This window comes from Heliangelus exortis, chromosome Z, assembly GCF_036169615.1.
Source record: "Heliangelus exortis chromosome Z, bHelExo1.hap1, whole genome shotgun sequence".
In the NCBI taxonomy this organism is placed as follows: Eukaryota; Metazoa; Chordata; class Aves; order Apodiformes; family Trochilidae; genus Heliangelus; species Heliangelus exortis.
In genome coordinates, this window is record NC_092454.1 from 33,803,053 (window position 1) to 33,830,503 (window position 27,451).

Below are 27,451 nucleotides of genomic sequence, written 5' to 3' on the forward strand. Positions count from 1 at the left end.
CCCGACAAATGTGATCTCTGCAAATTTTGCCCCAGGACAAGAAATTCTCTCGAAACAATTTGTTGAAAACTACAACATTCCTACTAGTTTAGGGAGTTGGATAAGAACTGAGGTATGATTCAAAAAACCATTTCAGGCTAAAGTCAGAAAAGCACTGTGCTGGTGCTGACTATTACAGGGTGCTGAGTTTCCTCCTGTTTGATCAGTGATCAGTCTTACAAATTTTCTTTACAGTTTTGGAATTTGTTGGGTAAACTAGAAAATAAGTATTTCCAAATTACTGTCAGTATTCTGTTCTGTAAATTTGCAGTTAGATTTTAAGGCTGGGGAAAGAAATGTTGAGAAGTTGTGTCTTTAAAAAAACAGGAAATCTTGTGCATTTGAGATGTATTCTCCATCCTGAGGTTTTTTGACATTGTATCTTCCTCCATTTTAGATAAGTAAATCATCTTATAAAAACACTGGTCTCTGGGGTGGAGAGTCTGGTTGTCATACTGATTACCCAGTATTTGAAGCAGAGGTATTTTGAGTTTATCAGCTTTGAGTGATAGTTGCTTCAAAACTGTATGGATTACAAGCATACAATTTTGTTTCAAATTTTGTATCTACACAGTATGTGTGGATAGTGATAGATATAGTGTACACTTTATGTACACACTTTTTTTCTTTTTTGATCTCTGCTAGCTGACAGTGTCTAACAGTTACCTTTAAGTCTAATTATTGTTTTTGGAAACCGTGATAATTTCATGCAGTGTTACTATGAAGAACCAAGCGTAGACTATTGGCCTAAGTTACTCAGTCGTTTCTGTTTAGTGTGATGTGAACTCTGCTGAGTATGGCTAAAATACTACTTAAAATAAAACAATTCAATTATTTGGGTAAAAAGAATAATTTTAACATTGATTCAAAAATAATATTGAAGTCATTGGGCAATTTTTGATTTTATTTCTTAAATTTTTTTATGAAGAAACAAATGCCAGGAGAGCAGTAGACAAAGGATATGTGCAGGTGCTTTTGAGGATTTATGTTGATTGGCACCATCATGATAGTCGACACAGATACATGCTGATACGAAGAGGAGTTCTTCAGTGTATTAAAAGTGTTACAAACATCAAATTAGGAAGAAAAGCATTTATTGATGCAAATGGGATGAAGATTCTTTACAATACTTCACAAGTAAGTTTATCTCAGCTTTTGCTATTATGTTTGCCTCTCAGGCTCTATTAACACATTCTGATCTCAAATTTGTCATAGTCCTCTCATGGTAGTCATGTTCATGTCTGATTATGGTGGTATGGATTATTTTCTGTACTTGATTAAAGTGGAATGACAAATAATATTTGCTATTATTTGTCACTGTCTCTGGGAGAAAGTGTTGAGCTTAATTTAAAAAAGGAGCAGAGGAAAAATGTCTTCATTTTAATCTTTTTAAAAGTCTTTTAATGTTTTTTTTAAAAAGCTGAATTTATGTTGGTAGAAGCTCTTCTGGCCTTTGGAGAAGGCACTAGCAAAATTTTTTGTAAACAAAATACGTAGCTATTAGGGAATTCTAGAAATCTATATAACAAATGTAGTTTGGCTTTTAGTTTGACAGGTACTTTTCTCATGTCTTTATTTTCCTGTTAATAGGAGTGCCTTGCAGTAAGAACTCTTGATCCCCTTGTCAACACATCCAGCCTAATAATGAGAAAATGTTTTCCTAAAAATCGTCTTCCTTTACCAACTATTAAAAGTGCTTTCCATTTCCAACTCCCAGTTATTCCTGACAGTGGTCCTGTGGCTCAACTGTACAATTTGCCTCCTGATGGTATGATAATTTTGTACCATTTTATCTTTGAGTATGTCTAACATTGCTTTATGTAAGATGGAATCAATTACAGTTACTTGTGTTCTCTGTCAGCTTGCACTCTGACACCCTTCTCAGCTAGCAAAAAAGGGTCTGTGACTGTTAGTGTGGAGCATCAGTTGCTAGTCTTTAGTTTTAAGTGATGAAAATGGTCTGTAAATATGTCGTAATGTACCTGACGTAAAAAATAAAAACACAAACTGTGTTTTTATCAAGCTGATGTGTAGTGTGTAGGCTGTACATACTAGCCTATAAACTTAAATGGTCTCTTTTTAATCCACGTCACACTTCCTTCTATTTGAAATGAAAAGCATTGTCCATACTGTTCTACAGGAGTGTATAATTCTTGTTGGCTTTCTGTTACCCTGAAAAACTGGATGTAGTGAATTTAGATTTGTGTGCCATTTTAAACGTTGCTTTAACTATTATGGTTATTTTTTCATTTCCGTGATGAGAAAAGTACAGCTGCTTCCTCAGCAATTATATGGTGCTTCATAGGAAATAAAAGAATCCTATTGTGAACACCTTTTACTGTTTTTTGATAACTAAAACTTAATACATTTTTCAGAAACAGTGATATCATCTTTGTATCTGGGTAAAGCAATTGATCAAGTTGCAGTCAGAAACTTAATCTCTAATGAAGAGGCAGAGACAGATTTTTTAGTATCTTCTTGTTTCGAACATTCTGAAACAAAATGTGATCACAGTCTTAAAGAGGACAGCTATCTGACTGGCGTTCATACGGGTCAGACTCATACTGCAGTTTGTTTTTTTTCAAAGTAGAAAATTGATTTAGAGGTGGTTCCGAAATCCACATAAATTAAACCTATACTTAATACAGTATTCTTGGTACTCCATACTACCTATTTAGATATTTCCTAGTTTGTTGAAGTAGATGCCTGATACTTTTAACAGTTTTATTTATCTATGAAAAAAGAAGCTAAAAACCTAAGTAATATAATACTTAGGATCTTCAAAAACCATAATGAAATGCTCTTTCAGAAATTATAACAAAATCCCCAGCATTCAAACTCTATGAGATTTCTAGAAAAAGATAAAATTTGCCACTAGTAAGTAGAATATCTGCTAGAATAACTACTTAATCATAGAGTCATTAAGGCTGAAAAGACCTTCAAGATCAAGTCCAGCCGTCAGCTCAATGCCACCAGTCAGCTAAACCATGTCCTCAAGTGCTGTGTTCGTATCTTCTTTGAACACCTCCAGGGACAGTGATTCCATTGTTCAGCTTGTTCCATCCTGCAATGTACTGGGTTTCTAACTCAAGTAGAAATTAGTCATCACTGTCCAAATTGTTCCACGTGTCTAAAAAAATAATCAAATCTAAGTTTTTAGCTAAAATGTAGTTCTCAACCTGTCCATTCAAAGCAGTTGCAGTGACTGCTCTTCTTGGGGATTTTCCTTTCTGATTGAATCTCAAGTCATATGTTTCTGACTTGCTTCTTTTAATAAAAAAAAACCCCAAACACAAAACAAAGGTGAAGAGGGTGCTTTGTCCCACTCTTCACTGATACTGGGTCAATACTAGCTTAAATTACTAAAAACTGCTGAAACCTCATTTTCCTTTTATTATTTTGGATATGGTCTTTATTACTTACTTTGGAAAAAGATGTCAGAACCATCTCATTTTTTTGTTGACTTCAAGGTGTGCTGGGATGCTCTTGGCACATACCCCTTGTTAAGGATTTCTAATGACCATTTTCTGTCTTGCTGTTTTTTTGTTTGATTTGTTTTGGGGTTTTTTGAGCCGGGGGAGGTACAGAGAGAGAGGGGTGTTGTGTGGTTTTGGTTTTGTTTTGCTTTATTTAAACCTAAGATATTTGTTTTGATTTAAAATTGGATTGAAATGTAATAAGTTTTAAGTCTGCAGCATTGCAAACAAGAATTTTGTTTTGTAAATCTGGTAATAGTAATTAATGTTAACTAGTTGGTTTTCATCTTTTTCAAATGGTAAGTAGAAAAGAAAACCCAGAATATAGGAATTTTTTTTTGAGTGTATGTACTGGATTAAATCTATAATTTGCCTTACAAAACTTTTTGTATCATAGTGGATGATGTAGTAGATGAAAGTGATGATAATGATGATACTGAAACAGAATCAGAAATTGAAACCGAAAATGATGGTGACAAAGACCAGCATTTTAAGGTTGGTATGAGACAAAATTAACAGATGCAGCTTTTAAAAATATTTTTTAGTTGCTTGAATCATGTATACAGCCATATATTATAAGTGTTATAATTACTTTAAGGGGGTCAAAGCAATTTCTAAAACTAAAGAAACTCCTAACACTTAAGGAAGGTGGGTGTTGCTTAAAAATAACAACCATTGTTGCTCAGATGGCTTCAAGATTTTTACCTAAACCTGTTTGCTTCACACATGAAATGTCTGCAGTACAGTGGAACAGAACTGAGAACTCTTTTAGCCAGGTTCTGTTTCCAACTTGTATTTTTCTCAACCCTCTCTTCCCCCCTATGCTGCTCAGTATTTAGGAGCTGCTCTAACTTTTTTCCATCATTCTGGACTGATTAGGACAGTGTTTCAGAAAGGTAACTTTGAAGTTCTGCCAACTATATAGGCAGGGATCAAACCTCTCACTGTTCATATCACTTTGGAAAGGTCTTGTTCTGCTCTCCAGCTTCCAGTCAGGAATTGACAGGACATTTAGTCAGAACTGCCTTATTCTATGATTTTATATTGTGTAATTAGTTTGGATGAAAGCAAGGAAGTGAGATGTTTGTAATATCTCTTATTTTAATCACACCTTGGGTATGCTTATAAAACTGAGCTGTCTAAACCCTCATGATGAAAGGTGCAGTTCAGCTAATTTTAAAATAGTGATACTCAGTTTTTAAAGAATGGCCATGTCTGAAGTAATTAATTATTTAAGAAACTCATTAATTCTGGATGCAAGATTAATTTGTCCTGTTTTTCTTTCAGAATGATGATATTGAGACTGATATTAATAAACTGAGACCTACACAGGACTTGGGAAGACCCATGGAAGAACTGAAAATGTATAAGCAATTTTTCCCAGAACTTTCAGAAAACTTTCAGGTAAAACATGTAATTTCCAGTGCATTTCTAGTTGTCAAGGGTTGGCTATGAAATATACTTTAACATTCTTTTTTGAGTGGGTACTTTCACTGCCCATAAAATGAGAGTCTGCAGTTTGAGAGCTACATATGATAGCACTGTATAATGATTTATTTAGTCAAATGTTTAATGATTGCTTTAATCTGACTGAGAAGGGGAATGAGGGCAATATAAAGGAATATTGATTTCTGATGTCTGATTACTGCACACAAAATTTCTGACAATGAATTATATTATTATATTAATAAAATGCATCTCATTAAAGGAGTTGTTTAGAATAAGTTCAAAACATGGTAACTCTTTTCTTTTTAAATTACTCTTATTTTGTATTATTGTGGAACACACCTTAGGAAGAATGAAAGAGAAGGGTTTCTAATGTAAATGAAACTTTGAGCTCTGTATTTTCTAATCATTTTTTTTCTCTCTTATTTTTTAAGGAGTGTGACTTAGTTTCCAAGGAACCAAAGTCTTTTGTACCTGATGCAAATCTGGGTAGACCTATTGTTGTTCCTACAGCAGGAGAGGAGCCCTCTACTGAAGCAAAAAGAGTTACTTTGAAGGAGAGCAATCCCTTATTGACAGAGGAATACAATAGAAGGCCAACCTTTCTGGAACTACCAAAGATAGGTAGTATGAAAGACAGTAGTTTACATCAACAAAATGATCAAAGCAACCTGCTTCTGTCATCTGAGCATCTAAGCCAAGAAATTGTGAAAGGCTTGGACAGAATCAGTCTGCAAAACGATGCAAAAAATGATCACTATTACAGCACAGGCTGTGAACTAAAGAAGGAAAGCAAAACTAGTCTTACCACACATGCTGGTGGTAAACCTTGTGAACATGTTTCACCATGTGGAAGTAGTCTCTTTGAAGGGTCATCTGTTCAGCTGGGGAAATTCTGCTGCACTGGAGTGGATTCTGAAGAGGAAGATTCTGGATCTAGTTCTTCAGGGGAGCAAGTCATGCTTGAGGTTTCTGATGTATCACCAGTTCATGACTGTGATCTTTATATAGAAATGGTAAAAACCACAAAATCTATTCCTGAATATTCAGAAGTGGCCTATCCAGATTATTTTGGCCACATTCCACCCCCATTTAAGGAGCCTATTCTGGAAAGGCCATATGGGGTGCAGAGGTGAGTTTCCCTATTCCTTTGTTGTTATTTTTGTTCTACTGAGAAAATATATTTTGGATGAGATTAACAGGCACATACACAACACTTACTTTAGCATCTAGAACTATTCTTAGTGAAAAGTAGTTTGAAGGTAGATGAGGTGCTGATCAATGCAGATCCATAAACAAGAAGACAATCTTGATTCAGTAACTGGTAATTCTAATTTTGTAATTCGTAATTGAGTTTCTAAATATGAAGTTTAATTTACACTCTCCCTTTCTGCCTTTTTGCCATCCCTTATCTAAATTTTGGAATTGGCAAAGAACCAAAATGCTATCCACTAAAAAAAAACAACAAACAAACCAACCTCTGTCTGGATGCTTCCTTCAGATCTTAGCAAAGATAGGAAAATCAATGCTTAAAGATATTTTAACTCTTCTTGATGCTAACAAAGCTATATGCCAGTTGGAAAAATAATTTTAAAAAAAATTGTACACTTTAAGTGGTTTTACTACTTTTAATACAAGAGAATTTAGAGGTAACAAATGCTGACGACGTGGTTTGTCGTAGGTCCTGCAGAATGACACATGATAAACACAGAATGAAAACTGACACATGAACTCACTTATTTCTTCACTGAGTTATTAAAAGATTATAAAGAGTGATACAGCTTGTAAGAACAATGTGCAGAGAGTGGTATCAAAAGCTGGTTTTATACATAGAAAGTTCCCTTAAAGATGAGCATAGTAGAAGAACATGTAATAGTAGGTACGAGACCTTGCCACTTGCTTAGTTATACTGAATGCTTCCACCTTTAAACTTTAACCAGATCTTCATATTTACATTTAATGATTAAGAGATTATTTGTATTTAGTTTGTTTAATTAAGAAGTTCAGATGTTCCACACATCATAACCAAGTAATCTTTCCAATGAAATGATCCAAGTATTGAAACACTAATGATGTAATGTATAAGTAGTTACTAGAAGGCACCATTCAGTGTTGATGAAGAGTCTTCCCAATAAGCTTATTTTTGCTAGATTCAACTGATTTGGAAGGGAGATAATAATGAGTCAGAAATCCCCTGAGAACGGCATTTAAATCTTGCAAATCTTCATGTATGTTTTTGTAGTGCTTAATAATTCTGAATTTTCCTGAGTAGAAGTAAGTCAGGTCAGGTAAAAATTGTCATTCCAATACTCATTCTTAGATATAAAATAGTATGTTAACTCTGACTTTTAATCAACAAACCTTGCATGGTTATATATTAAGCTGGTTTCTAAACCACAAAGGTAATTATAGAGTATATTAATTTAAAATTTAATTTTTTTTTTTATTTTTTTTTTTGGTATTTTCATTTGTATTTTACATTTTTGAATGTAACTGCTTTAGGTTTTGAGTGAGACAAGAATGAAATACCAGGGGTACATTGCTAAGCTTGAAACAAAAATCCTGCATCATATTTTTAAGGTACACTGTTCCAAGAATTCAGTCTTGTTACTACAATGTAACAAATTTATGAGAAATGACCCCTTTTTAGAAGGGATCTTCTTAAGAATTTATAGAAATGTGGTGAAAATTAGTTTGGAAAGGGTCATGAAGAAGCTCTTAAGTCTTCTACAAAGCAGTGTCCAAACTCTTTTCACATTTCGTGGGATTGGATTTATGTTCTTAATGTAAGAATTAGTTACTGTTCATCAGCTAAGTCTTCTTTAGAGAACAAATGGCTGCCGTAATCCATCCTTGTCGTTTAAGAAAATGCTCTGGGAGGCAGACTTGGGTACTTACTAGGTTTTAGTTTTATTGTTGTTTGACAAATGCTGTTGGTTCTGGTTGGTTGGTTTGATTTTTTTTAGGTATGTCACATTCTAGGTGATGCAGTGTTTTTAAATTAGTGCTTCGAAGTGTCTGTGCTTTTTCATTTACATTAAGTAAGAGTCACCAAATGTTTCATCAAATTATTGTTGAAAAAATGTCACAGAATAATGGAAGGGTTTCATATTATTTGATCTTTTAAGTAAGAAAAATTTATATAATTCAGTATCCTATAATTTGGGGTTTAAATTCCTGTTTTTTCCATTTTTTAAAAATATTAGGGTCAGTCTTGCTTTAGCATTTTCTAGTCACTGTAGTGTTTTCTAGTTATCTGAAACCTACAAGTGATTATGAAGTAAAGTCAGGATTCACAAAGGACTGACCTATAAACAACGCTCCTAGCTAGTCATCTGTGTTGGGATTGTAATTTTTTTTTGTTCTTTTAGTTACCTTTAAACAGCTTCTCTTTTCTCTTGATTTTTTGGAACCTGAAAATCTTTTCCTTCTCATGTGCATCTTGAATACCATTTCTTCTTTACTTAACATTGGTTATTACTGTGGTGCTTGAATGCCTCATACTCATTAATTGATTTTGTCATAGCAAAACTCCTGTGATGATAGGAAGTAGTATGAGCCTTTAGATCTGAGGCATACTGATATCTAAGGATTTGTGAGACTAAGTGCATGATGAACACTTTGTAGTTCTGCCCTGAGTTGAATCTGGTCAGATAGATTATGGTGAGCCAGCCTTTTTTTCAGTTTTGTCAGTCTTGTAACTTGTTTTCTTTTCCAGTTAGTTTTAACTTAATAAGAGGCACTAGAGTTGTGCATTTCTTGTCTTTTTCTGATTTGTTAACAATATTTATTTTAATTGAACAAAGAATTTCCAGCCTGAATATACATTGTACAGCTCTTCCTATGTTCTTCACTGTTAATCTGCCTCCTTTTCTTCTTATTGCAGGTGCTGTGCAAGCTTTTCCACACAGCTCTGCTACTATATTTCATTCTTGAACAGCAACACAGTCTTACTTTTCCAAATCAGGACCTAGACACTGCCAGTTGTGCAATGGTTTTATGATCTGGATAAACATACACCTGACATTTGACTGACATCTCCAAATTAATTCTTATTTTTTACCTAGTCAATACACGAACCTAAATCTCCAGAGGTGAAAAGCTAGTGCACTAACATGCTCACTGCATGACCTACTCTCTGAATCTCTTTAATTTTAGTTATGGTAGGACTCATCTAAGTTACTAATGTTGTTAAGTGCTGTCCTGGATTAAAGCATTAACATAAGTATTGTTTGAGTAATTCCTGCTTCTGCTGTAAAGTACGGAGTAATGAGATTTTTTTTCTATAAGATAAAACCCAGTGGGTTGTATGCATGAAAACTCATTTCCCTCATATGTATCAAGTATTGGACTTGGCTGTGAATGCAGGTGTTTAAACTTAAGTACACTTAAAATTTGTGCACCTAAGTGGGGGTGAAGCTGAAGTCTCTCTGAAAATGTGTCCACTGTCCTGATGTCAGTTTTGTTAGTTTTCATCATCGTATAAGGTAGTTCCTCTTTTGTAATTGGCAACAGTATGCAACAATTTAAATGAGAAATCTGCTTTTATTTTAGGACAAAGATTGCTCAAGATATTGAGAGGTTAATTCATCAAAATGATATTATTGACAGAGTTGTCTATGACCTTGATAATCTGAGGTAGGTTTTTACCCTTCTGAAAACAGTATTCAGTGTCCTACTCTGAGCCTATTCTATGTTCTCTGTGATGTGATTTTTAAAGTAATGTAATATCTAAAGCAGCACTATTGAGACAGACTTCAATGAAGTTTCTCTGATGTAACATTGTTTCTGATATCCACAATATATTTGGAAGAAGCTTCAAAATAATTTCTGCATTACCAAGTGGAGGTTAAAATTAGGAGTTCATTTTAGTTAAGTTTGTTTTATTCTTTTTGATCCATTTTCTTTTTGTACTTAAAGTTGTTCAGTATCAGAGGAAGCAGATGTCCTGAAGTTTAATTCAAAATTTGAATCTGGAAACCTGCGCAAAGTTATTCAGATAAGAAAGTAAGTATTTCAACTCTTCTTTTCACATATAAGATCTTTTACTTTTTATTCTTTAAAAAGATTGATTTTTTTTTGTTGATCTTTAGAAATGAGTATGATCTAATTCTGAACTCGGATATAAATAGCAATCATTATCATCAGTGGTTTTACTTTGAAGTCAGTGGAATGAAAATTGGCACTGGTTACCGGTTTAACATCATCAACTGTGAAAAGTCAAACAGTCAGTTTAATTACGGTAAGATACATTTCCTGTACTTTGAGAAGACATACATAACAAAGTATCTCTGCTTGACAGCCTATTCAGCCTAGCTAGGGTTAATATTATTATTAATGTTGTCAGATCAGATTATTTTTTAACAGTGTTACTACAAAATGTTTTGTCAAGTTTCAGTTTAAAAAAGTACCTCAAAACTATGGCTCTCAGTTTTAAAAATGAAATTTTGTTGTAAGTGAGGTCAAAACAAAAGAAATTTCACTGGTGGCTTCAGTTGAGATTGTTGTGGAGAATGAACACCAAAGCTTGTTGATCAGTACAGTACAAGAATGACCACTGTCAACGTAGTCCCTTTCTGAATAGAGGTGTCCTTTCAGTTGTGAAAGCAGAGACATTCTCAAGTAGTTTTGTGTTATTGATAGGAAGTCAGGCGCCTTACTTGAGAAGGAAAAGTAAGTCTCCTTTGAAATACTGGGCTACACATGTGACCTGTGCAGTTTCCAGTGAATATTTTTTGCTGCTTTGGCTTCATCCAAAGGTTCTATTCTACTTAATACACCTCTCTTCTGCCTGTCTGGAGGTGAGTTGGGGAAGGTGGTTGTCATTAAGCTTAAACGCATGGTTTCTTGTGAGGTGCTTTTTTTTTTTTTCCTGCTGGATTTTCTGAAATGCATCCTTTAGGAAGGAGGGGCACAAGTTTCCCTCTCTCACCACCACCTCAGACCCTTGGGGCAGAGTAATATACTCTTTGTCATAATTGTAGAATTCACACAGGTAAAATTCAAGAATACCAGGTAGTTTGATCCATAATAAGATGCTTTTAAATTATTTACTGATCCTTGTTAGTTGCCTTAGATCTTAATTCATATGTTGCATATACTTATCTAACAGTAACTTTGGTTTTTTTAAGTACACTGACTGAATCAGTGAATGCAATTGGATAATTATCTAATTAGTAAATAATGTTCAATTAATTTGTATTATTTTCTACTCTATCTTCATGCTCAACTTGAGTATATTCTCCAAAAAGCATAAACTTTAAAGAGTTACTGTTTAAAAAATGATAAAAATTATCTTTCAATGTCAGTTATTTTCCAGCTATCTAGGGGAAGGCTTGATAGTGTTGTTGGTTTTTTTGTTACTCGCTTTAAAACCTTTTTGTAAGAGTCAAGTTAGAGGGAGTGGGACCAAATATTTCTTGCAGATTAGCATTCATTCTAAGCACAGTTTTCATTTAAACATTTTGTTTGAGTCTTCTGTTGGTCTGATTACTTATTTTTTTGTAAATTTGTTACTTTCTGAAAATCGGGACATGATGAGGGGAGAGGGAAGAATCTTTTGTTACATGGTTGAAAGAATGTACAATACACAGGCATTCATGAAAATATTCTATGATAGTAAGTAAAAGAGTATAGATAATTTGGGGACCTGTGTGTAAGTATTGACATGGTCCATTACTGCTAGCATCTTCATGTTTACTGTTAAGCATTAAAGTGAGATGCATTTTTTTTTCTTTAAGGTATGCAGCCCCTCATGTATTCTGTTCAAGAAGCATTACATTCTCGACCATATTGGACTCGTGTTGGAACAGATATTTGTTACTATAAGTAAGTACACTGATCAGAAATACAGCAAATCTTATACTGTATGTGGTGCAATTTTTGAGGAAAAATGTTTTCTTCCAAGCTTGATAATTCTATTTTAGTAGTTCTGTTATGAACCAGAGTTTTGTTCCTGAGTTATTACAGAGATTAACATAAGTGATTGAAATATATAGGATCTTATTTTGTCAGCACACTGCTAATATATAAGCTGATCTTCATTTATACTTTTGTCAGAAATACTGCTCCAGAGAAGCTTTTAAAGGAAGTGTATATATACATGCTCACTTGCAATCTCAATCGTGACTTCCAGAGATGCTGATCACCTGGTGCTTCTGATTAGGCTCCTGTATTCTATAGTGCAGTCATTGGTAGAGCAGTCCTGCAACAGAGGATGAGTTGGTACAGTACATCCATGTGTTACCCTTCTTGGTCAACAAATCTTTACTTCCTTTTTTTGTTCTGTTTTGTTTGTTTTTTACATTTATTCACCTTTTCCTAACATGAACACATATATATCACTGTTATAATGAAGTATATTTCAAGATAGTGGCAAGCAGTTTATTTAACCTGGATGTACACAGAAGAAAAATACAATCACTGAAAACCTTCCTGGCTCTTAGGATGTGTGTTCAGGAATAATGGATGATATAAAGGAAAATTAATCTAGCCTATTTATTACCTTCATTTTACTCTTAGGAATCACTTTTCAAGAAGTTCAATTGCTGCTGGAGGTCAGAAAGGAAAATCTTATTACACAATTACATTCACAGTGACTTTCCAACATAAAGATGATGTCTGCTACTTTGCTTACCATTATCCATATACATACTCAACTTTAAAGGTGAGAAAGTTGTCATCTGTTACATAGATAAATCTTTATACTTTTGGACAGTGGGAAACGTAAGCATTCACAAGTGAATTATTTTTATTTATTTTTAAAGTTCAAAATGCTCTTTAAAATGGAGAGTTTTCATACAAATTAGTGTTCAGACTGGTGAAGAGTGTAGGTTGTTCTGAATAGCCTCTGTAAAAATAAAATTGATACTTGTGGGCTGAATGGGCATCATAATTCATAAGTGGCTGGAAACATGTATTTGTGTTTGAATCTAATGACTCATCCTTCTGCTTTACAAATACCTCTTCATAACTGATCTATTCAGGTTACTATATTTAAGATAATTGTAGACCTCTTTAGTTTGATGAATTGGCTGAAGAAGTGTTGTGAAATTTTTAGCACTAAGCAAAACTTTTGGCTAGAATGCCTGTTGGCTATTGCTGTCACAGCAGTAAAAGAGAACTTGGGGATTCAGTGGCTAGTGTGTAACAGTGCTAAATGAAGATTTTTACTGAGCCTTACTTTCTCTTGGGTGAAGTACCTGTTTTGGGATGTTATAATCAGCTGCTGCCTCTGGGGCCTGATGGTTTCTCCTGCGTGACTGCAGGAGCCCAGCCAAGGAACACAGGGATCTCTATACCAGGCTGATGGACATGAATATTGCTTTCCAGTTTGCTTGTAGGTTCAGACACTAGTGAGTCTGAGTGAATCCCAGGGAGAGACAAACAGACTCCTGCCTCCCCTGCTCTTCCCCCAGCTCAGCACATCTGGCTACACAAACTGTCCAAACAAAGATGCAGCCTCCCACAGCACCTATGTGTAACACTGCCAACCAGTACTTGCTTAAAGGATAAAGGATAACTGCAGACTCCTAAGTCCCTTTCCTTCTCTCCAGCTGATAAGAATTGCTGTTCACTAGTGAAAGAACACACCCACTTGCTCTCTAGAGTCACAAGCACGTGCACATTTATGATCAACTGGCATAACCCAATCCATGCCATACTCCTGCCTGGATTCCAGTCTCTCTTCCCTGCTGTGCAACCCTGCAACATGCAGGTCAGTGCAGCCTGATGCTCACTAGCACAAAGATGTGTGCACTTGCACACTTATCTCACAGGCACTCCACACTTGTGGTTGCCCCCAGATGCCAGCATGGACTCTGCCAACCTGATACCCCTGCCTTGACTTGGGGCCTCGTGCTCTCTGCATAGTACACTTTGAAATTTGCTAGCAAGTGACGTACACACAGACCCCCATGCGTGCTAGCTTCAGGGAAGATGCATATGCTTGCCCCTATCCCCCAGCAGCTGGTATCAGGCACATGGTCTCATAATCCATGAGCCTACTTCAAGTGCTGGTACTGAGACATTCTCCCTTGTTTCACTCACCCTTATCACTCCATTATTTGCTTTTTTTTGACAAATACTGATCTTGACCCAGGGGATAGACATCAAGACCCTTACCCACTCCAGTGGCTGGCACTGAGACCCATTCTTGCTTCTATTTCTGATATCACAGAAAAAGCATTGCCTACAGCTTCAGCTGCTGGCATGAAGTCCACTTGCTTTGTTCCAAACAGTTGCTGGCACTTTGCACACTAAATCTGTGGTGCTCACAGAGATTCTTCCTTGTAGTGTAGTATCTTCAGCTATTATAGCCCTCTCACTTCAGTTGCTGACCCCAAATCCACTCATACCTGTCTTATTAATTACACCTAGTCAACATAGACTTTGCATGCAGGCAACAGAGAATGAGGCTGCCCAGAGAGAAATGTAAGGGGCAGATTTTAGGAGTCAGGTGTCTAAGTTTTATGTAGTCCCACAGGCTCTCCTTAATTATCGCAAATCCTCACGTTCCTGTTATTTCCTTCTTGTAACTCAGGTGTCCCTCTCCAAAACGTTCTCATCAGATGGAGACTGAAGACTTTGGTCTTTGTTGTTTTTTTCTGCTGTGTCTCACTACCAGGATGGTTTCTTTTTATTCCTGTTCATTTTCTCTTTACTTGTTATACCCTTTTTCACTGAAAAGGTCCTTGATAGATAACCTTGATGAGTCAGAGGTTCTAACCTTCAACATATCCTTGCAGTATCATCTCATGTCAAATAACATATCCTCTGTGCCTTTGTTTTCCTCAAAGCAGTAGGAAAAACAGACTCTATAAAGAGAAGTATTCAGTTGGTCACAGATGATGATAGCTGATAGTTCATAGTTAAAGTTACGGTGGCAATTTGAACTTTGTTTAGAACAACAAAAAGAAAGATTGCTTAAATAGAACTCATGGGAGATCACTTTCTGATATGATACTGTAAAAGATTTGAAGTGTTGTTTTGTTTTTTTTTTATTATTATTTTTGGGATGAAGATGCATCTTCAGAAACTGGAATCTATGCACAACCCTCAACAGATCTATTTTCGACAAGACGTTCTCTGTGAGACCCTGGCTGGCAACAGTTGTCCCTTAGTCACTATTACAGCTATGCCAGAATCTAATTACTATGAACATATCTGTCAGTTCAGTAAGTACAGCTTTTCATTCTCATCAGCTGAAAATAATATAAAGTTAGCTCTTCGTGAGTAAGTTCATTAACTTGTGCATTGTAAAAATAAAAATGCAAAGTAAGGTTAATTAATTTAATGAACTTAGGAGTCAATATTCAGGTTTAGCTTTGTGTTTAAAACTTATTTGTGGCTGTCAAATAAAGATATAAATATCTGTATATATAAGATTATAGATAATATAAATCAGTTGATAGATATTTTCATGTGTTACATTTTGCAAATAACACTCCTTGGAAAAGTATACCTAATTTTGGGTAACTTTTTTGTCCAAATGTTGAGGTTATATGCTTGACAAAATGTCTTTCACAGAGCTAAGAGCTAAGCTACTACAATTTGAAGTGAGCTTTCATTATGACAGCATTCGTATTATGTTCCTCCACCCTAGTATTTTTCTTGGCTATTTGAAAAAATGCCATAGAATTGTCATATTATAATTGCTAGTTGTGACTGTAATTCTCTGGTTGAATTTAAATCTCTGTTGTGAGAGTTCTATAATTGATTAGCAGTCCTTATATCACTATTCTGGCAAGCTCTATCAAAAATACTGGTACACAGTAATAATCAACTCCCAAATACTGTATTTTGCATTGCAATAAATACAAATCTCTTCTGGCAGAGAGAGGCCTGGGAGTACTGGCTGACAACCAGTTGAACATGAGCCAGCAGTGGTCCCAGGTAGCCTGGAAGGCCAATGCCATCCTGGCTTGTATCACAAATAGTGTGGCCAACAGGAGAAGGGAAGTGATTGCCCCCCTGGTGAGGCCTCACCTGAAGCACTGTGTCCAGTTCTGTGCCCTTTACTTCAAGAAGGACACTGAGGTGCTGGAGCAGGTAAAGAGAGCAATAAGGCTGGTGAAGGGACTAGAAGGAAAGTCATATAAGGAGAAGCTGAGGAAGCTGGGGTTGTTTAGCCTGGAGAAGAGACTCAGGGGCGCGACCTTATCACTCTATACAACTCCCTGAAGGGAGGCTGTAGTCAGGTGGGGGTCAGGCTCTTCTCCCAGGCAAAGAGTGACAGAATGAGAGGGCATGGCCTGAAGCTGCCCCAGGAGACACTTAGGTTGTTTATCAGGAAGCACTTCCTTACTGAGAGGCTGATCAGACATTGGAACGGACTGCCCAGGGAAGTGGTGTCCCTGGAGATGTGTAAGGAAAGGCTGGATGTGGTACTTAGTGCCATGGGCTAGCCAATGTGGTGGTGTTAGGTCATAGGCTGGACTTGATGATCTCAGAAATCTTTTCCAGCCTCAATAATTCTGTGATTCTGTGAAATGAAGTTGGCTTTGCATTTTTTTTCTTTTTTTTCCCCTTCCAGTTAATAAACTTTATTTAGCTTGAATCATATTTTGTCATTTCTGTGGATATGTCTTCTAGGGAATCGTCCTTATATTTTTCTGTCTGCTCGTGTGCATCCTGGAGAGACTAATGCAAGCTGGGTTATGAAGGGAACCTTGGAATATCTTATGAGCAATAATCCAAGTGCCCAGTGTTTACGACAATCTTATATTTTCAAAATTATTCCCATGCTTAATCCAGATGGTGTCATCAATGGAAAGTAAGCATAAGTTTACACACAAGTATGTAACCTGTACTACCAAGTCTTTGTATCTGCTATTTAAAAAGAGAAAAGCCTAAATTAATATCTGAAACATACAAATGCAATACATAATATGAAAAAAACACTTGCAAAATTGCAAGGATTCTTCTTTTGCAAAGGCAGATGCATTGTCCCATAAAGTTTTATAAAAAGTAAGTTAATTTGTTCATAGATGGTCATCATTCCTGTGTGATTTGACATGTCATTTTCATTATTTCATGTTTTGGATAGGTATAGAGTACTATATGAGAACATAGCTGCTTTTGGAAAAAGCTAAACAAGTTCATGGTTCTCATGAAAATAACAGTCATTGTGTCTCAGAAAGCCTTTTGCATATTTTTTCTCCTTTTTCTTAAATTACAGCTAGAAGGATGTTGTGGAAATGGCTGTTGTCAAATGGTAAAAGGGGGAAAGTTAATCGGTGTGCAAGAGAAAGGGTAGGAGGGTATCCTGGTTAATTAAAGTTACTGATAGTAATTCATTCACTACCTACAACTTCTAAGAAATGTAAAGGGTATGTCAGAACATTTTGTTACTGCTGTGAGTAAGCATTTAGTGTTCTCTATATGGTTACAGGGAATTTTATGAAATGGAAATTTAGATATGGTTAATCTACAGTTCATTCTTAACTAATTATGGGTAATATTTTAAAAGATTTTATGAATAAAATAATAATAAAAAAGCAACTATGGATTTGAGTGAAACCCTGTCTTTATATCTAAAAGCATGTTTGTAACGGAACATCTGGAGTTAAATAATCCTGAATAGAAATCAAAGTTTAATGCAAGGACAGTTGAGAAGTCTATCTCAGCAGAGACAATTTAAAGACCAATAAATGTACTGTAGATGACTGCACGAACATGAATTTCTGCAAGTTAAAAAGTTCTTGTGGAGACGTTTATTTGTTTTGTGGGGGTTTTGTTGGGTTTTTTTTCATTCTTGTTTTTCTCACAGCTACTTGTCTTCATGTTTTAAGTCTTAAATTCCTGGTTGTCATTGGTCTTTATTTTACAAAAGTCACGACACCAAAGCTGTAATGATACCATATACTAAAAATTAACTGATTTTGGACTAGAATTTGAGTGGAATCACAAACCTTCAGTTTCAGCAGCAAATAAGAATGTTACAATTGACTTGATGTAAGAAGCTACTTCTAATTATTTTTAAGTTTTTTCTAACATAACTGTAAAACCCCAAACACTTCTACGGTTTGGCATATTAGAAAACTAAAATTGGTCTCATACCATACTCCTTCCAAAGAAGCAGTGGTAATGAGGAAAACTTGAGGTGGGGGGAGGCTTTTTTAAAAGTACTATAATACAGACTACATATGCATTTTTCCACCCCCCCACAATAGCCACCGTTGCTCTTTAAGTGGAGAAGATTTAAACAGACAGTGGCAAAATCCAAATCCAGATCTGCATCCCACTATTTACCATGCTAAAGGGTTACTGCAATATCTGGCTTCTATAAAACGTTTACCTTTGGTGAGTATGTGTTTGTAAGCAATTCTGAATCCTTTTAACTTTGTCTGTGTAGCTAGTCCGTAAAGTAACCATTTTAATGCGGTCTTGTAAACTGTGTCACACTTAAATTTGACTCTGAGAACTGTTCTTATTTTAACCTTTAATCTAAATCTGTTTCCTTTGCTAGGGTAGAATGTTAAACCTTCCTTAGATTAATTCAACATTTTTTGTCGTAAGTTAATTACGTAAAGAATTGTGTTTCCTAATTCTTTCCTAATTCTTTGGTACTTTCAACAGTACAAGTACTTTTTTTTTTTTTTTTTCTTTTTTTTTTTTTTTGTCTTGATGTTTCTTTTTGTCTTTCTTTTCTTACTTTTATAAAATGTTAATTCCATATGCCTTGTCTTTGTTTTGCTAAATGACTTACTTTAGGTCTACTGTGATTATCACGGTCACTCTCGTAAAAAGAACGTATTTATGTATGGCTGTAGCATCAAAGAGACAATGTGGCACACAAATGTTAATGCTGTCTCTTGTGACCTGATGGAAGACCCTGGTTACAGGGTAGGTTTGATGTTTGTACCTTTTTCACGTGACATAAATTTGGAATATAGTTTTCAAATAGCTTCCCAATATTATTTGGCGCACATACCATAAGCAGACTTATTTAGAATTACCTCTAGATCGTGTGTTCAGGGTAATCTCAGAGCTTTGAACATTGTATACTGACACAGCTAAGGATGAAATCACTGACTTACAGAATTGCTGTGATAGGAAAAGACCTCGAGATGCCTGTGCCACATCTACATGTTTTTTTAATACCTCTGGGCATGGTGACCTCCATGGGCAGCTTGTTACAGTGCTTGACTACTCTCCCAGTAGATAAGTTCTTCCTTCTATCTAGTCTAAACCCCTCCCCTGGTGCAAAGTCAGGCCATTTCCTGTAATCTTATCATTACTTCCTTGAGAGAGGAGACCGACACCCACCTCACTACAGTCTCCTTTCATGCAGTTGTAGAGAGCAGTAAGGTTTGAGGCTCTTTGTACCAATATATGCTTTTTTTGTGTTCAACATTACCATTGTAATAAATACATAGAAAGTATGCTTCTGTACATGTATAATTAATGGATGAAAAAAAGTCATTTAAGCATGGCAAGCAATATTCTAGCAACAAGATACTAAAAATACTGAATTATTCTGATAAATACTAATTTTTTGTGTGTGGATAGGCTAGATTTGTCCTATAAAGATGTACTGTTAAGGCATATGCCTCTAATACATATTCATAATAAACAGACAAAGAACATCCACTGCGTTGCTTTCAGGAACGCCTAAAAACGTGTTGCCTGGTTCTTCTGTGCAACGCTTCTGCCGCCTTGTGGCGATTGCCAATCTGCAATATAGTGTGTCCAAGCCGTGGGTCCTTTTTAGGGGGAGAGAGATGCTGAGTTAAGCTAGAAAAGCCTGTGAATGCATGTTAAAACGCTTGTTATACACCTGTGAGTGTAAATGTGTAAAGTTGCTTTCAGATTTTTTTATAAAATGTTCCTCAATTTAAATAAAAGTTCTTTTGCTCCTTGATTTTCTTGTATGATTTTATGGATGCTAAGTCAGATGCCATTCAAGTCTGCTGCTCAACATGTTTTTAGGGAGTTTTGTCCCTTTAGCCTGCACTACCATAGCACAGAAAAGACAATAGGTGATAGGAGCTGCAGGAAGAGCTGTTTGGTTTCAGACAGGTGGACTGAAATGGTTGTGCAACCTTGCACTGCTCACTGTATATAAGTTCAGCATAGTCATATGTTTTGGCTTAACTGATACAGATAAAAACTGGAACTAGTGTAGTCATTTAGCACTAGTCAAATGCATATATGTGCAAAATTGTTTCTTACTTCTTTTGCAAAGATTGTTCTTACTCCTTTTGCAAAGAAGTAATATATGGAACTTTGGAAGTTAAATTTGCACCTAGTGATTTGCTGAATACAAATGAATTTTATGTTTTGATAAAATTCTGTGTTAAGTCTGCAAATTAGTTGTCCAGCCAGTCTGAAGCAGCTTCATTTGAGCCAATTTAGCTCTGTGAATTGGGAGGAGGGTAGTGATCACCTGAAGAGTTCTTTTGTATCGTGATTACTACCCACGTGACTAACAATTTTAATGATGGAATCTGAAAAAGAGGATTTTAATAAGAAATGATAAACCTGTTATCACTTGAATATGCTGGGGCTTGAAAACCCACAATAGGGAAATGTTCTTATACTTGTTCTTTTAATTCATATTGCAGCCAAATTTTTTTTTAACTGTGCGATTATTTACCTCCTCCTGCTTCTATAAGTGAAATAAAAGAATCCCTGTATTTTTCAAATTGCTGTACTACAGGCACTCCCCAAGATCCTCAGCCAAACTGCCCCAGCATTCTGCATGGGTAGCTGTAGCTTTGTAGTGGAAAAGTCCAAGGAATCAACAGCACGAGTTGTTGTCTGGAGAGAGATAGGAGTTCAAAGGAGCTACACAATGGAAAGCACCTTATGTGGATGTGACCAAGGCAAATATAAGGTAAGAAAATATATCAATTAAATTTGGTTTTGCTTTATAATTTTTTTCCATTTGCATTGGTATCTTGTTCCATAACTTCACTTGCTTGCTTGCTTTAAACTTACAAAACTCATCTAAGGTCTCTGTAATATTTGCAATATTACAGGTTGTGTAACAGTCTTCATCTGTCACTAAAACCCAACCCTCCAAGCATGTTATGCTTATTGGCTGTTTTATCAAGAATAATATTAATTATTGCTTGCAACACATCTGTGCATGTAGTGAAAAAAATCAGGACTGTTCTTTCTCATACTTTATTATAAGTTGGTAGTAATAAATGCCAATACTAGAATAAAAACTTCCTTCACACAGGGCAGTTTCAGACTTCACCATGGCAATTCCTGGTTCATCAGCAGGTACTTAATAGTACCCCTTACAGAATTTTCCTGTGTAGCTTATAAATTAAAGTACTTTCATATCATGTTACCAAAAATACAAATTCTCCTGAACTAATCATAGTTGTCTGACCTCTTCACTTCAAATATTTTTTCAGTTTCAGTCTCTCTTCAAAAGTGTCAACAGGGCTGGACATTGGAATACAAAAGGTGACCCTGTTTGTGATTTCTCACAATTCTTACTAGTAGAAAACTTGAAAGAAAATATTTTCTAGGGAAAAAAGGAGGACCACCACCATACCATTTATCTTCAACTTCTGTCATTGGGTTATATTTATCTACAAATCAAAGCAAGTTTTTTAAATGGACACTTGGAAGAAGTCAGTTTCCTTGGCTTGAATGTAGGGTTTAGGACTGCTGATCAAAAAAAAGGACCTCAAACCTCAAATAGGGTACATCACATCTATCCCAGAAGGCTGGGATCAAGGGTAATGAAGGGGGGGCAGGGAAAAAAACCACCACCACCCATGTTTATCTCTGGGGATAGAAGGACAGATATTTTGGTAGGTATTTTAGCAGGTCTGTAACAGTTAAATTAATTACTTGATTTTCTCAATTAACAGCAGAAACATTCCACTATTCTCAGAATATTCTTTTATTGCTCAGATGTCATAATTATGGACCTTTCAAAAATTATAACTCATCCAACTTGCTTATTTTGAAATTTCCAGAGTATTCTTAGAAACATGAACCTTCATGGCTTTAGCAATCTTTCTACAGAAAATTCTTAAGAAAGCTGAATTGAAGCTGCTTTTTGTGAACCAGTTAATCTGCAGTCCTTCTTCAGTAAGGGAGGAAAAGCACCAGCTGAATTCCCTGGAAAAATCATTATTTCAAAAGGGAAGTGCATTATTCTGTGTGATACAGATTAATCATTGAGATCAAATTACTGTTCTGTCATTCATTTTATTTGGAATAAAATAGTTTGTCAGGCTGTGAGGTCTTAGTTATTCTCTGAAAATACAGGAAGGTTCTTTGTTTTTGTTTCACACTGAAAATGCTCAGACTTAATAGGAAAATGTATCTTCAAAGGCCAAGGTGACTGAACACCAAAAAAAGAGAGCAGTATTTCTCCAACAAGAAGGGCAGAGAGATAAAAAAGGGTCTTTTTTTGGGGGTGGGGGTCAAATTTGGACCAGCAGCTCTGTGAGTATAATTGTGGTATAAATTAGATGACATATTTCATTGTGTTATTTCAAAACACAGAGGAGCTGAACTGTAGAAATAACCTGCGCTCCTATTTCCCACCCCAGAGGACACGTCACATGACATGAGGGACTGTATGTCAGTGTGTAATGGTCTGAAACATTTTTCCAGTCTTCTTCCAGCTTGGTGTTTTCAGTGAATTTTGTTCAAAGCACAAAGAGAATTGCTGAACAATTCTATTCTTTGTGAAAAAAATGCCAAGTCTGCTAAAACTGAATAATATCAGAACATCAGCTTTTTAAATTTTATTTTACTCAGACAAGGGTGATGCTAGACTATTTCTAGCCACGAAGCTGTTGAACTGAAGTAAACAATTCTTACCTGAGTTTAGAATCTCTGGTGACAGAGTTCTCTCTCAAAGCAGTCTTGTTTTTATTAGTTTGTACTGCATTGAAAATTAATGCTACACGTACTGCTCAGTCATCTGTTATTCAAGATACTGAAAAGGAAATGTTAATCAAAAAGATGCTCCAGGATCTACTTTGGAGGATAATTAAGAAATTAGACAAAAGAACAATTTCTTCAGTAAATCAGACCATCTGAAGACAGATAGTAGTTCTTTTTCTGATTGGAAATCAGTAAGTTTGGGAGTATTGTTTAATATTTTGGTTTGATTGAGAAGGTTTGATCATCTGGAAATTTGATGATTAGCATGAAGAGAAGACTTCAGGAGATAAAAGATCTAGTCAACAAACTTTGTGAGTTACTAAGATCCTTAAGTCTCTAGATTTTGAGTTTTCAAAAATGATCACATCCTTTTAGTCTCTGCTGAACAAGAAAGTAGAACAAGATGAAGCTTTACCATCCAAGTGGTTATTCCAAATCTTAGTATGGCGGTTTCCATTAATTAAATACACATTACAGGAAGATTCTTCTCAGCTTGAGGTCACACTTTGTTGTGCCCTTGTTTTGTGTCTTTGCTTTCAGGTAGCAAAGTTTGTCACCAAGACACTATTCTTGCAAAGGTATTTTCGTGGCATGTTTGCTAAGGAAGATTTAAACCAGCCATCTGAAATGTTACTCTCTGGAAGAAAGACAATTTTATAAAATGTAAAGAAAAAGGAATTAAATTTTAGTGGATATTAAAAAAAAATAAAAATGGTCGGGTAAGGGGCAAAAAAAGCAGCTACTTCTATGTGGCTTTTGCTTGAAACAATACTTGAATGCTTGTAACACCTAAGGAACCTCAGTAGGTCACAGTTAAAGGTACTAGAGCAACATTTGAAGGTGATTAGAAGATCAAGAGGAGAAGTGTCATTAAGGCTGAAGTGAAGATAAACTTCACTTCCGTTCCCTTAGTTAGGGTAACTTTTTAATGTCACTGACCAATGAGAATGGTTGGAACTAGAGTATCTTTAAGGGCCTGTCCAACCCACACCATTCTATGATTATTTCCTGAAAAATACTTTGAGTTGCTTATTTCACGGAAGTTGAGATTTGGCTGATGGAGTAATAAGAGTGGATTAGGTTATTTGTTGTTTGGTGGCTGGTATTGCCACCTTGTTTACTTAAAGAATTGACAGTAGCCAGACTTTGGCATGGTCTTTTATTGGAAGTATGTAGACCCTTCAGTTCAAACTTTATAATCCAGGCATTTCACAATTTCAGCTCCAGTCTGATCCATTTAGGTGTCTCTTCGGTTATATTGTCTTTCTGTGCTGAAAATAGCAGCCACAGAACTTGCACACGCTATTTACTTTTCTAACAATTGTCTTTGCACTTTCTTTCATACCTACTCTTACCCTTTTTTGATGTAGAGCCACTCCTATTATAGTGTCTCTAAGGAATCTGCCAACTAATGGTAACTTCTCCAGCAACAGATGTAGACAATGACTGGAGAAGTTTCTCAGCACATTCAGTAGTCTGTGTAACAGTGAGATTACTGTTACCCTTCCTCTTCTGCATAGTTGTTACCTCTTGTCCTTAATGTTATTTTAATCTCTTTGGGGCAGGGACTGTGTCTTCCTGTGATTAGCGTAGTGGAGCCCCAGCTATGATTGGGGTCTTCGAAAGTTACTGACGTGCAAACAAACACAAAACAAAAACAAAAAATTGGCCTCTGTGGATAAGGTACTGCACTGGGAGTGAGGAGAACTGGTTTCTGTTCCCACCGGGGTCAGTGACATGCTGTGAGACACTGTGCAAATCGCTTCAACCCTCTCTGTCTCCATTTCTCCATCAGTAAAGTGAGGATAATTCTTCCTTTATTAATAAAGTGCTTTGAAACCTACAGCACAAAAGAATTATAAGAGGTAAGTAGTATTAATATTAACAATAATATTAAAATATACAACTCTTGTTCACAGGTTTCTCTACCCTTTGGGTGGAGTATAGCATTTTTAGAATAGCGGATATAGCTTTAGCTTTCTTGTTACTTAAAAAGCACCTTGTTTTTGAAGACTATCAAGAAAAAAAGCTTCAAAAAGCCAAAAAAATGTTCTATTTATTAAGCGTCTGTATGTTCAAAACAGAAGTACTGGAAGAATGTTTGGACCGTGACTTTTCTGGAGCAACATAATACTTTATTTTAAACCTTGCAGTTGAAAATACAGCATTCAAATACAATATACAAAGGAAAGGTTGTCTGTGCTTTTTTAGTAAAAAATTCCTTCTTCATTCTTTTTGTCGTCTGTTTTCCTGCTTGACGACTTTGTTTACCACCAGCTCCTGGTTCTTCTGCATACTTGCTTGCTTTGTCAAAACCCTTTTTTAACTACCACTTACATTAAGAGACGTAACGTAAGAGACACTTACATTAGATGACTTAAACTAAAATTCTTCTAAATTCTCCTGAGAAGTAGAAGTTGCAAAGAGGAAGGTTGAGTTGGCTTATGGCTTTAAATAAAGCCATACCATGCAGGGGCACTCTGGGATATCATTCTTTCTTCTTAAAAGTAGTTGATCTTAAAAGTAGTTGAGATCACTGCTGTCTCACACAAGAGGTTCTGTCTGTACATACTGCACTGCTGACTAAATTAAAAGTGTAGAATTATCTGAAGGCAAGCTTCATCACCTATGTAAATGTAAACTTGGAGAATGTTATGCAAATTCTACCGCCTAAATGTTCTTTGCAGAGAATAATGCCTTGGAATGTCATTTGAGTTAGAAAACAGTTACAGCTTTTGATACTTGTTGGTTTTATTTACTAAATGTGTGAACAGGTAACACATGCAGTCTCTAACTTACAGGAAGCAAAGAGGTGTTTATGTCAAGGAATAACTACATTGCCTTCAGTAATCTTACAGTGTCAGAACATAGCAATGAACTTGATTACAGCTGCGGTTTGAACCCAATGTTTTTTTAATTCTTTTGGAACTTCTGTAGAAGAATAGTGTATTTGAAATCTTAATATCTGAAATTCCTTTTGTAATTTTTTTTCTCGGGTTTTTAAAATAATTTAGTTATAAACTTGGACATGATCTCCATCTCTCTTCCAATGCCACTTTGTAAAGTCCTGTTAATAATGGTGTGCTGGAAGTGTAGAGTAAATATAGATATGTCCAGAAATGTCTGTTCAGACTTAGAGAAATAACATAGTTCTTCTCTGAGTTTTTGCTGATACTTTTGCTAAGTGTTTACAGTTCTTACTTGTTCTGTCTTTAGAGCAAGAGAGTATATTAAATTGAATAACATGTTTTAAGTATTAATTCTGCAGTATGTGTGAGTCCATCTGCATGTACCTATTTTGTATTTTTAAATCTTTTAAAATTAGGGATTGCAGATAGGGACAAGAGAACTGGAGGAGATGGGAGCGAAGTTCTGTGTTGGCTTACTACGTTTAAAAAGGATGACTTCACCTTTGGAATACAGTCTGCCTTCTAGTCTTCTGGATATTGAAAATGAGCTGATTGAGTCAAGCTGTAAAGTGACAAGGTACACATTTATATTTACCTTTTTAAAAATTCTTTTTATTTTCAGGAAAACTATCAGTTTTTCAAGTGGAGGTAAAGATTCTCTCTCAAATGTTCTTCAGTCATCAAAAATAATGTTGATGTATTTTGATCTGTTAGTGTAACAACCTGAATATACCGGAAATGTATTTTATTAATTTAGCTTATTCAAACTTTTAAAGAAAACAGTAAATACAGAATTTTATGTCATATTTGTTGCTGAGTTAAGTGCTGGCAGTTTTAATGTCATCAGGGACTTGTTCTGTGAAGTAAAATTCAACAGGTCTTACATCTCAGTTGTCTCTTGGAGCAATTTTTAAAAAAAAGTTTTGAGGATTCACCGCAAATTAGTGATTTAAATTGTACAAACATCTCTTTCTGAAAATCTGATTGAGTAAAGCAGAGTTCTAGACTTTAAAAAAGCGTTAGATTAGAAAAGAATAAGATTTACATACAAATATGTTACCACTTGGCATACTTAGAGCTGAGAAGGTTTTTATAGTGCCCTTGGCACTAGCTCTAACTAAGCTAAAATAGTATCTTGGAAATTTGAGGGAAAAATGAAAGTTATTACTGTTTCTGTGCAACTGAAACAAGGAGGTGCTTGAGACTAAGATTTTTGTATAGATGCTAGACAAATAAGCAATTTGTCCATAGACGATAAAAGACTAGCTGTATGAAAGGCAGAGATGTTTTAGTTCAGCACTTAAACACCTAAGCATTACCAGAATGTTGAGTACTGCAGAAGAATGCAACTTGTGTTCCTAGCTTAGCATTTACAGGTAGTAATAAAAATTACCTATAAGCTAGAAAGTTATAAGAACAGTAGGAGCAGTACTGGGTCTCCCATTATCATTTGCTCACTGGTACAACATTAAAATGCTTGTAATGGATGAACCTTTACTGTCAGGTAAAGTTTTGTTCTTCTGTAAGGCTTTGTTACTGACTCCAGGAAGAAAGAGGATCAGAAAAAAGCTTTGAAGTAACCTACCCTTACCAGGGTGTAAGCCTCGGTGAAATGGGGAGAGAAGCTTATGGCAGAAGCTAAAAAAAGCAGAAAGTGCTTTCTGCAGCTTTCTACAGCTGTTGAAATGGCATCTGCATGGTGTCTACAGTGCAGGT

The 27,451-nt window shown here is 35.6% G+C and overlaps 1 protein-coding gene across 12 annotated transcripts in view; it reads left to right on the forward strand.

The window, feature by feature from the left end:
* The window catches only part of AGTPBP1 (ATP/GTP binding carboxypeptidase 1), a 63,511-nt gene that overhangs the window by 15,878 nt on the left and 20,182 nt on the right, over positions 1-27,451 (forward strand). For 9 of the 12 annotated variants that reach the window (XM_071732130.1, XM_071732123.1, XM_071732127.1 and 6 more), the window contains 16 exons: positions 968-1,176; positions 1,630-1,807; positions 3,913-4,010; positions 4,803-4,919; positions 5,396-6,093; positions 9,516-9,599; positions 9,882-9,968; positions 10,055-10,203; positions 11,702-11,789; positions 12,483-12,627; positions 14,983-15,136; positions 16,554-16,734; positions 18,134-18,263; positions 18,675-18,806; positions 20,623-20,799; positions 26,152-26,312. In XM_071732130.1, coding sequence (XP_071588231.1) covers positions 968-1,176; positions 1,630-1,807; positions 3,913-4,010; positions 4,803-4,919; positions 5,396-6,093; positions 9,516-9,599; positions 9,882-9,968; positions 10,055-10,203; positions 11,702-11,789; positions 12,483-12,627; positions 14,983-15,136; positions 16,554-16,734; positions 18,134-18,263; positions 18,675-18,806; positions 20,623-20,799; positions 26,152-26,312 — 2,788 coding nt within the window. Of the gene's footprint in view, positions 1-967; positions 1,177-1,629; positions 1,808-3,912; positions 4,011-4,802; positions 4,920-5,395; positions 6,094-9,515; positions 9,600-9,881; positions 9,969-10,054; positions 10,204-11,701; positions 11,790-12,482; positions 12,628-14,982; positions 15,137-16,553; positions 16,735-18,133; positions 18,264-18,674; positions 18,807-20,622; positions 20,800-24,391; positions 25,317-26,151; positions 26,313-27,451 lie in introns of those variants that run through there. The other 3 variants (XM_071732134.1, XM_071732128.1, XM_071732129.1) reach the window with 3 other exon arrangements.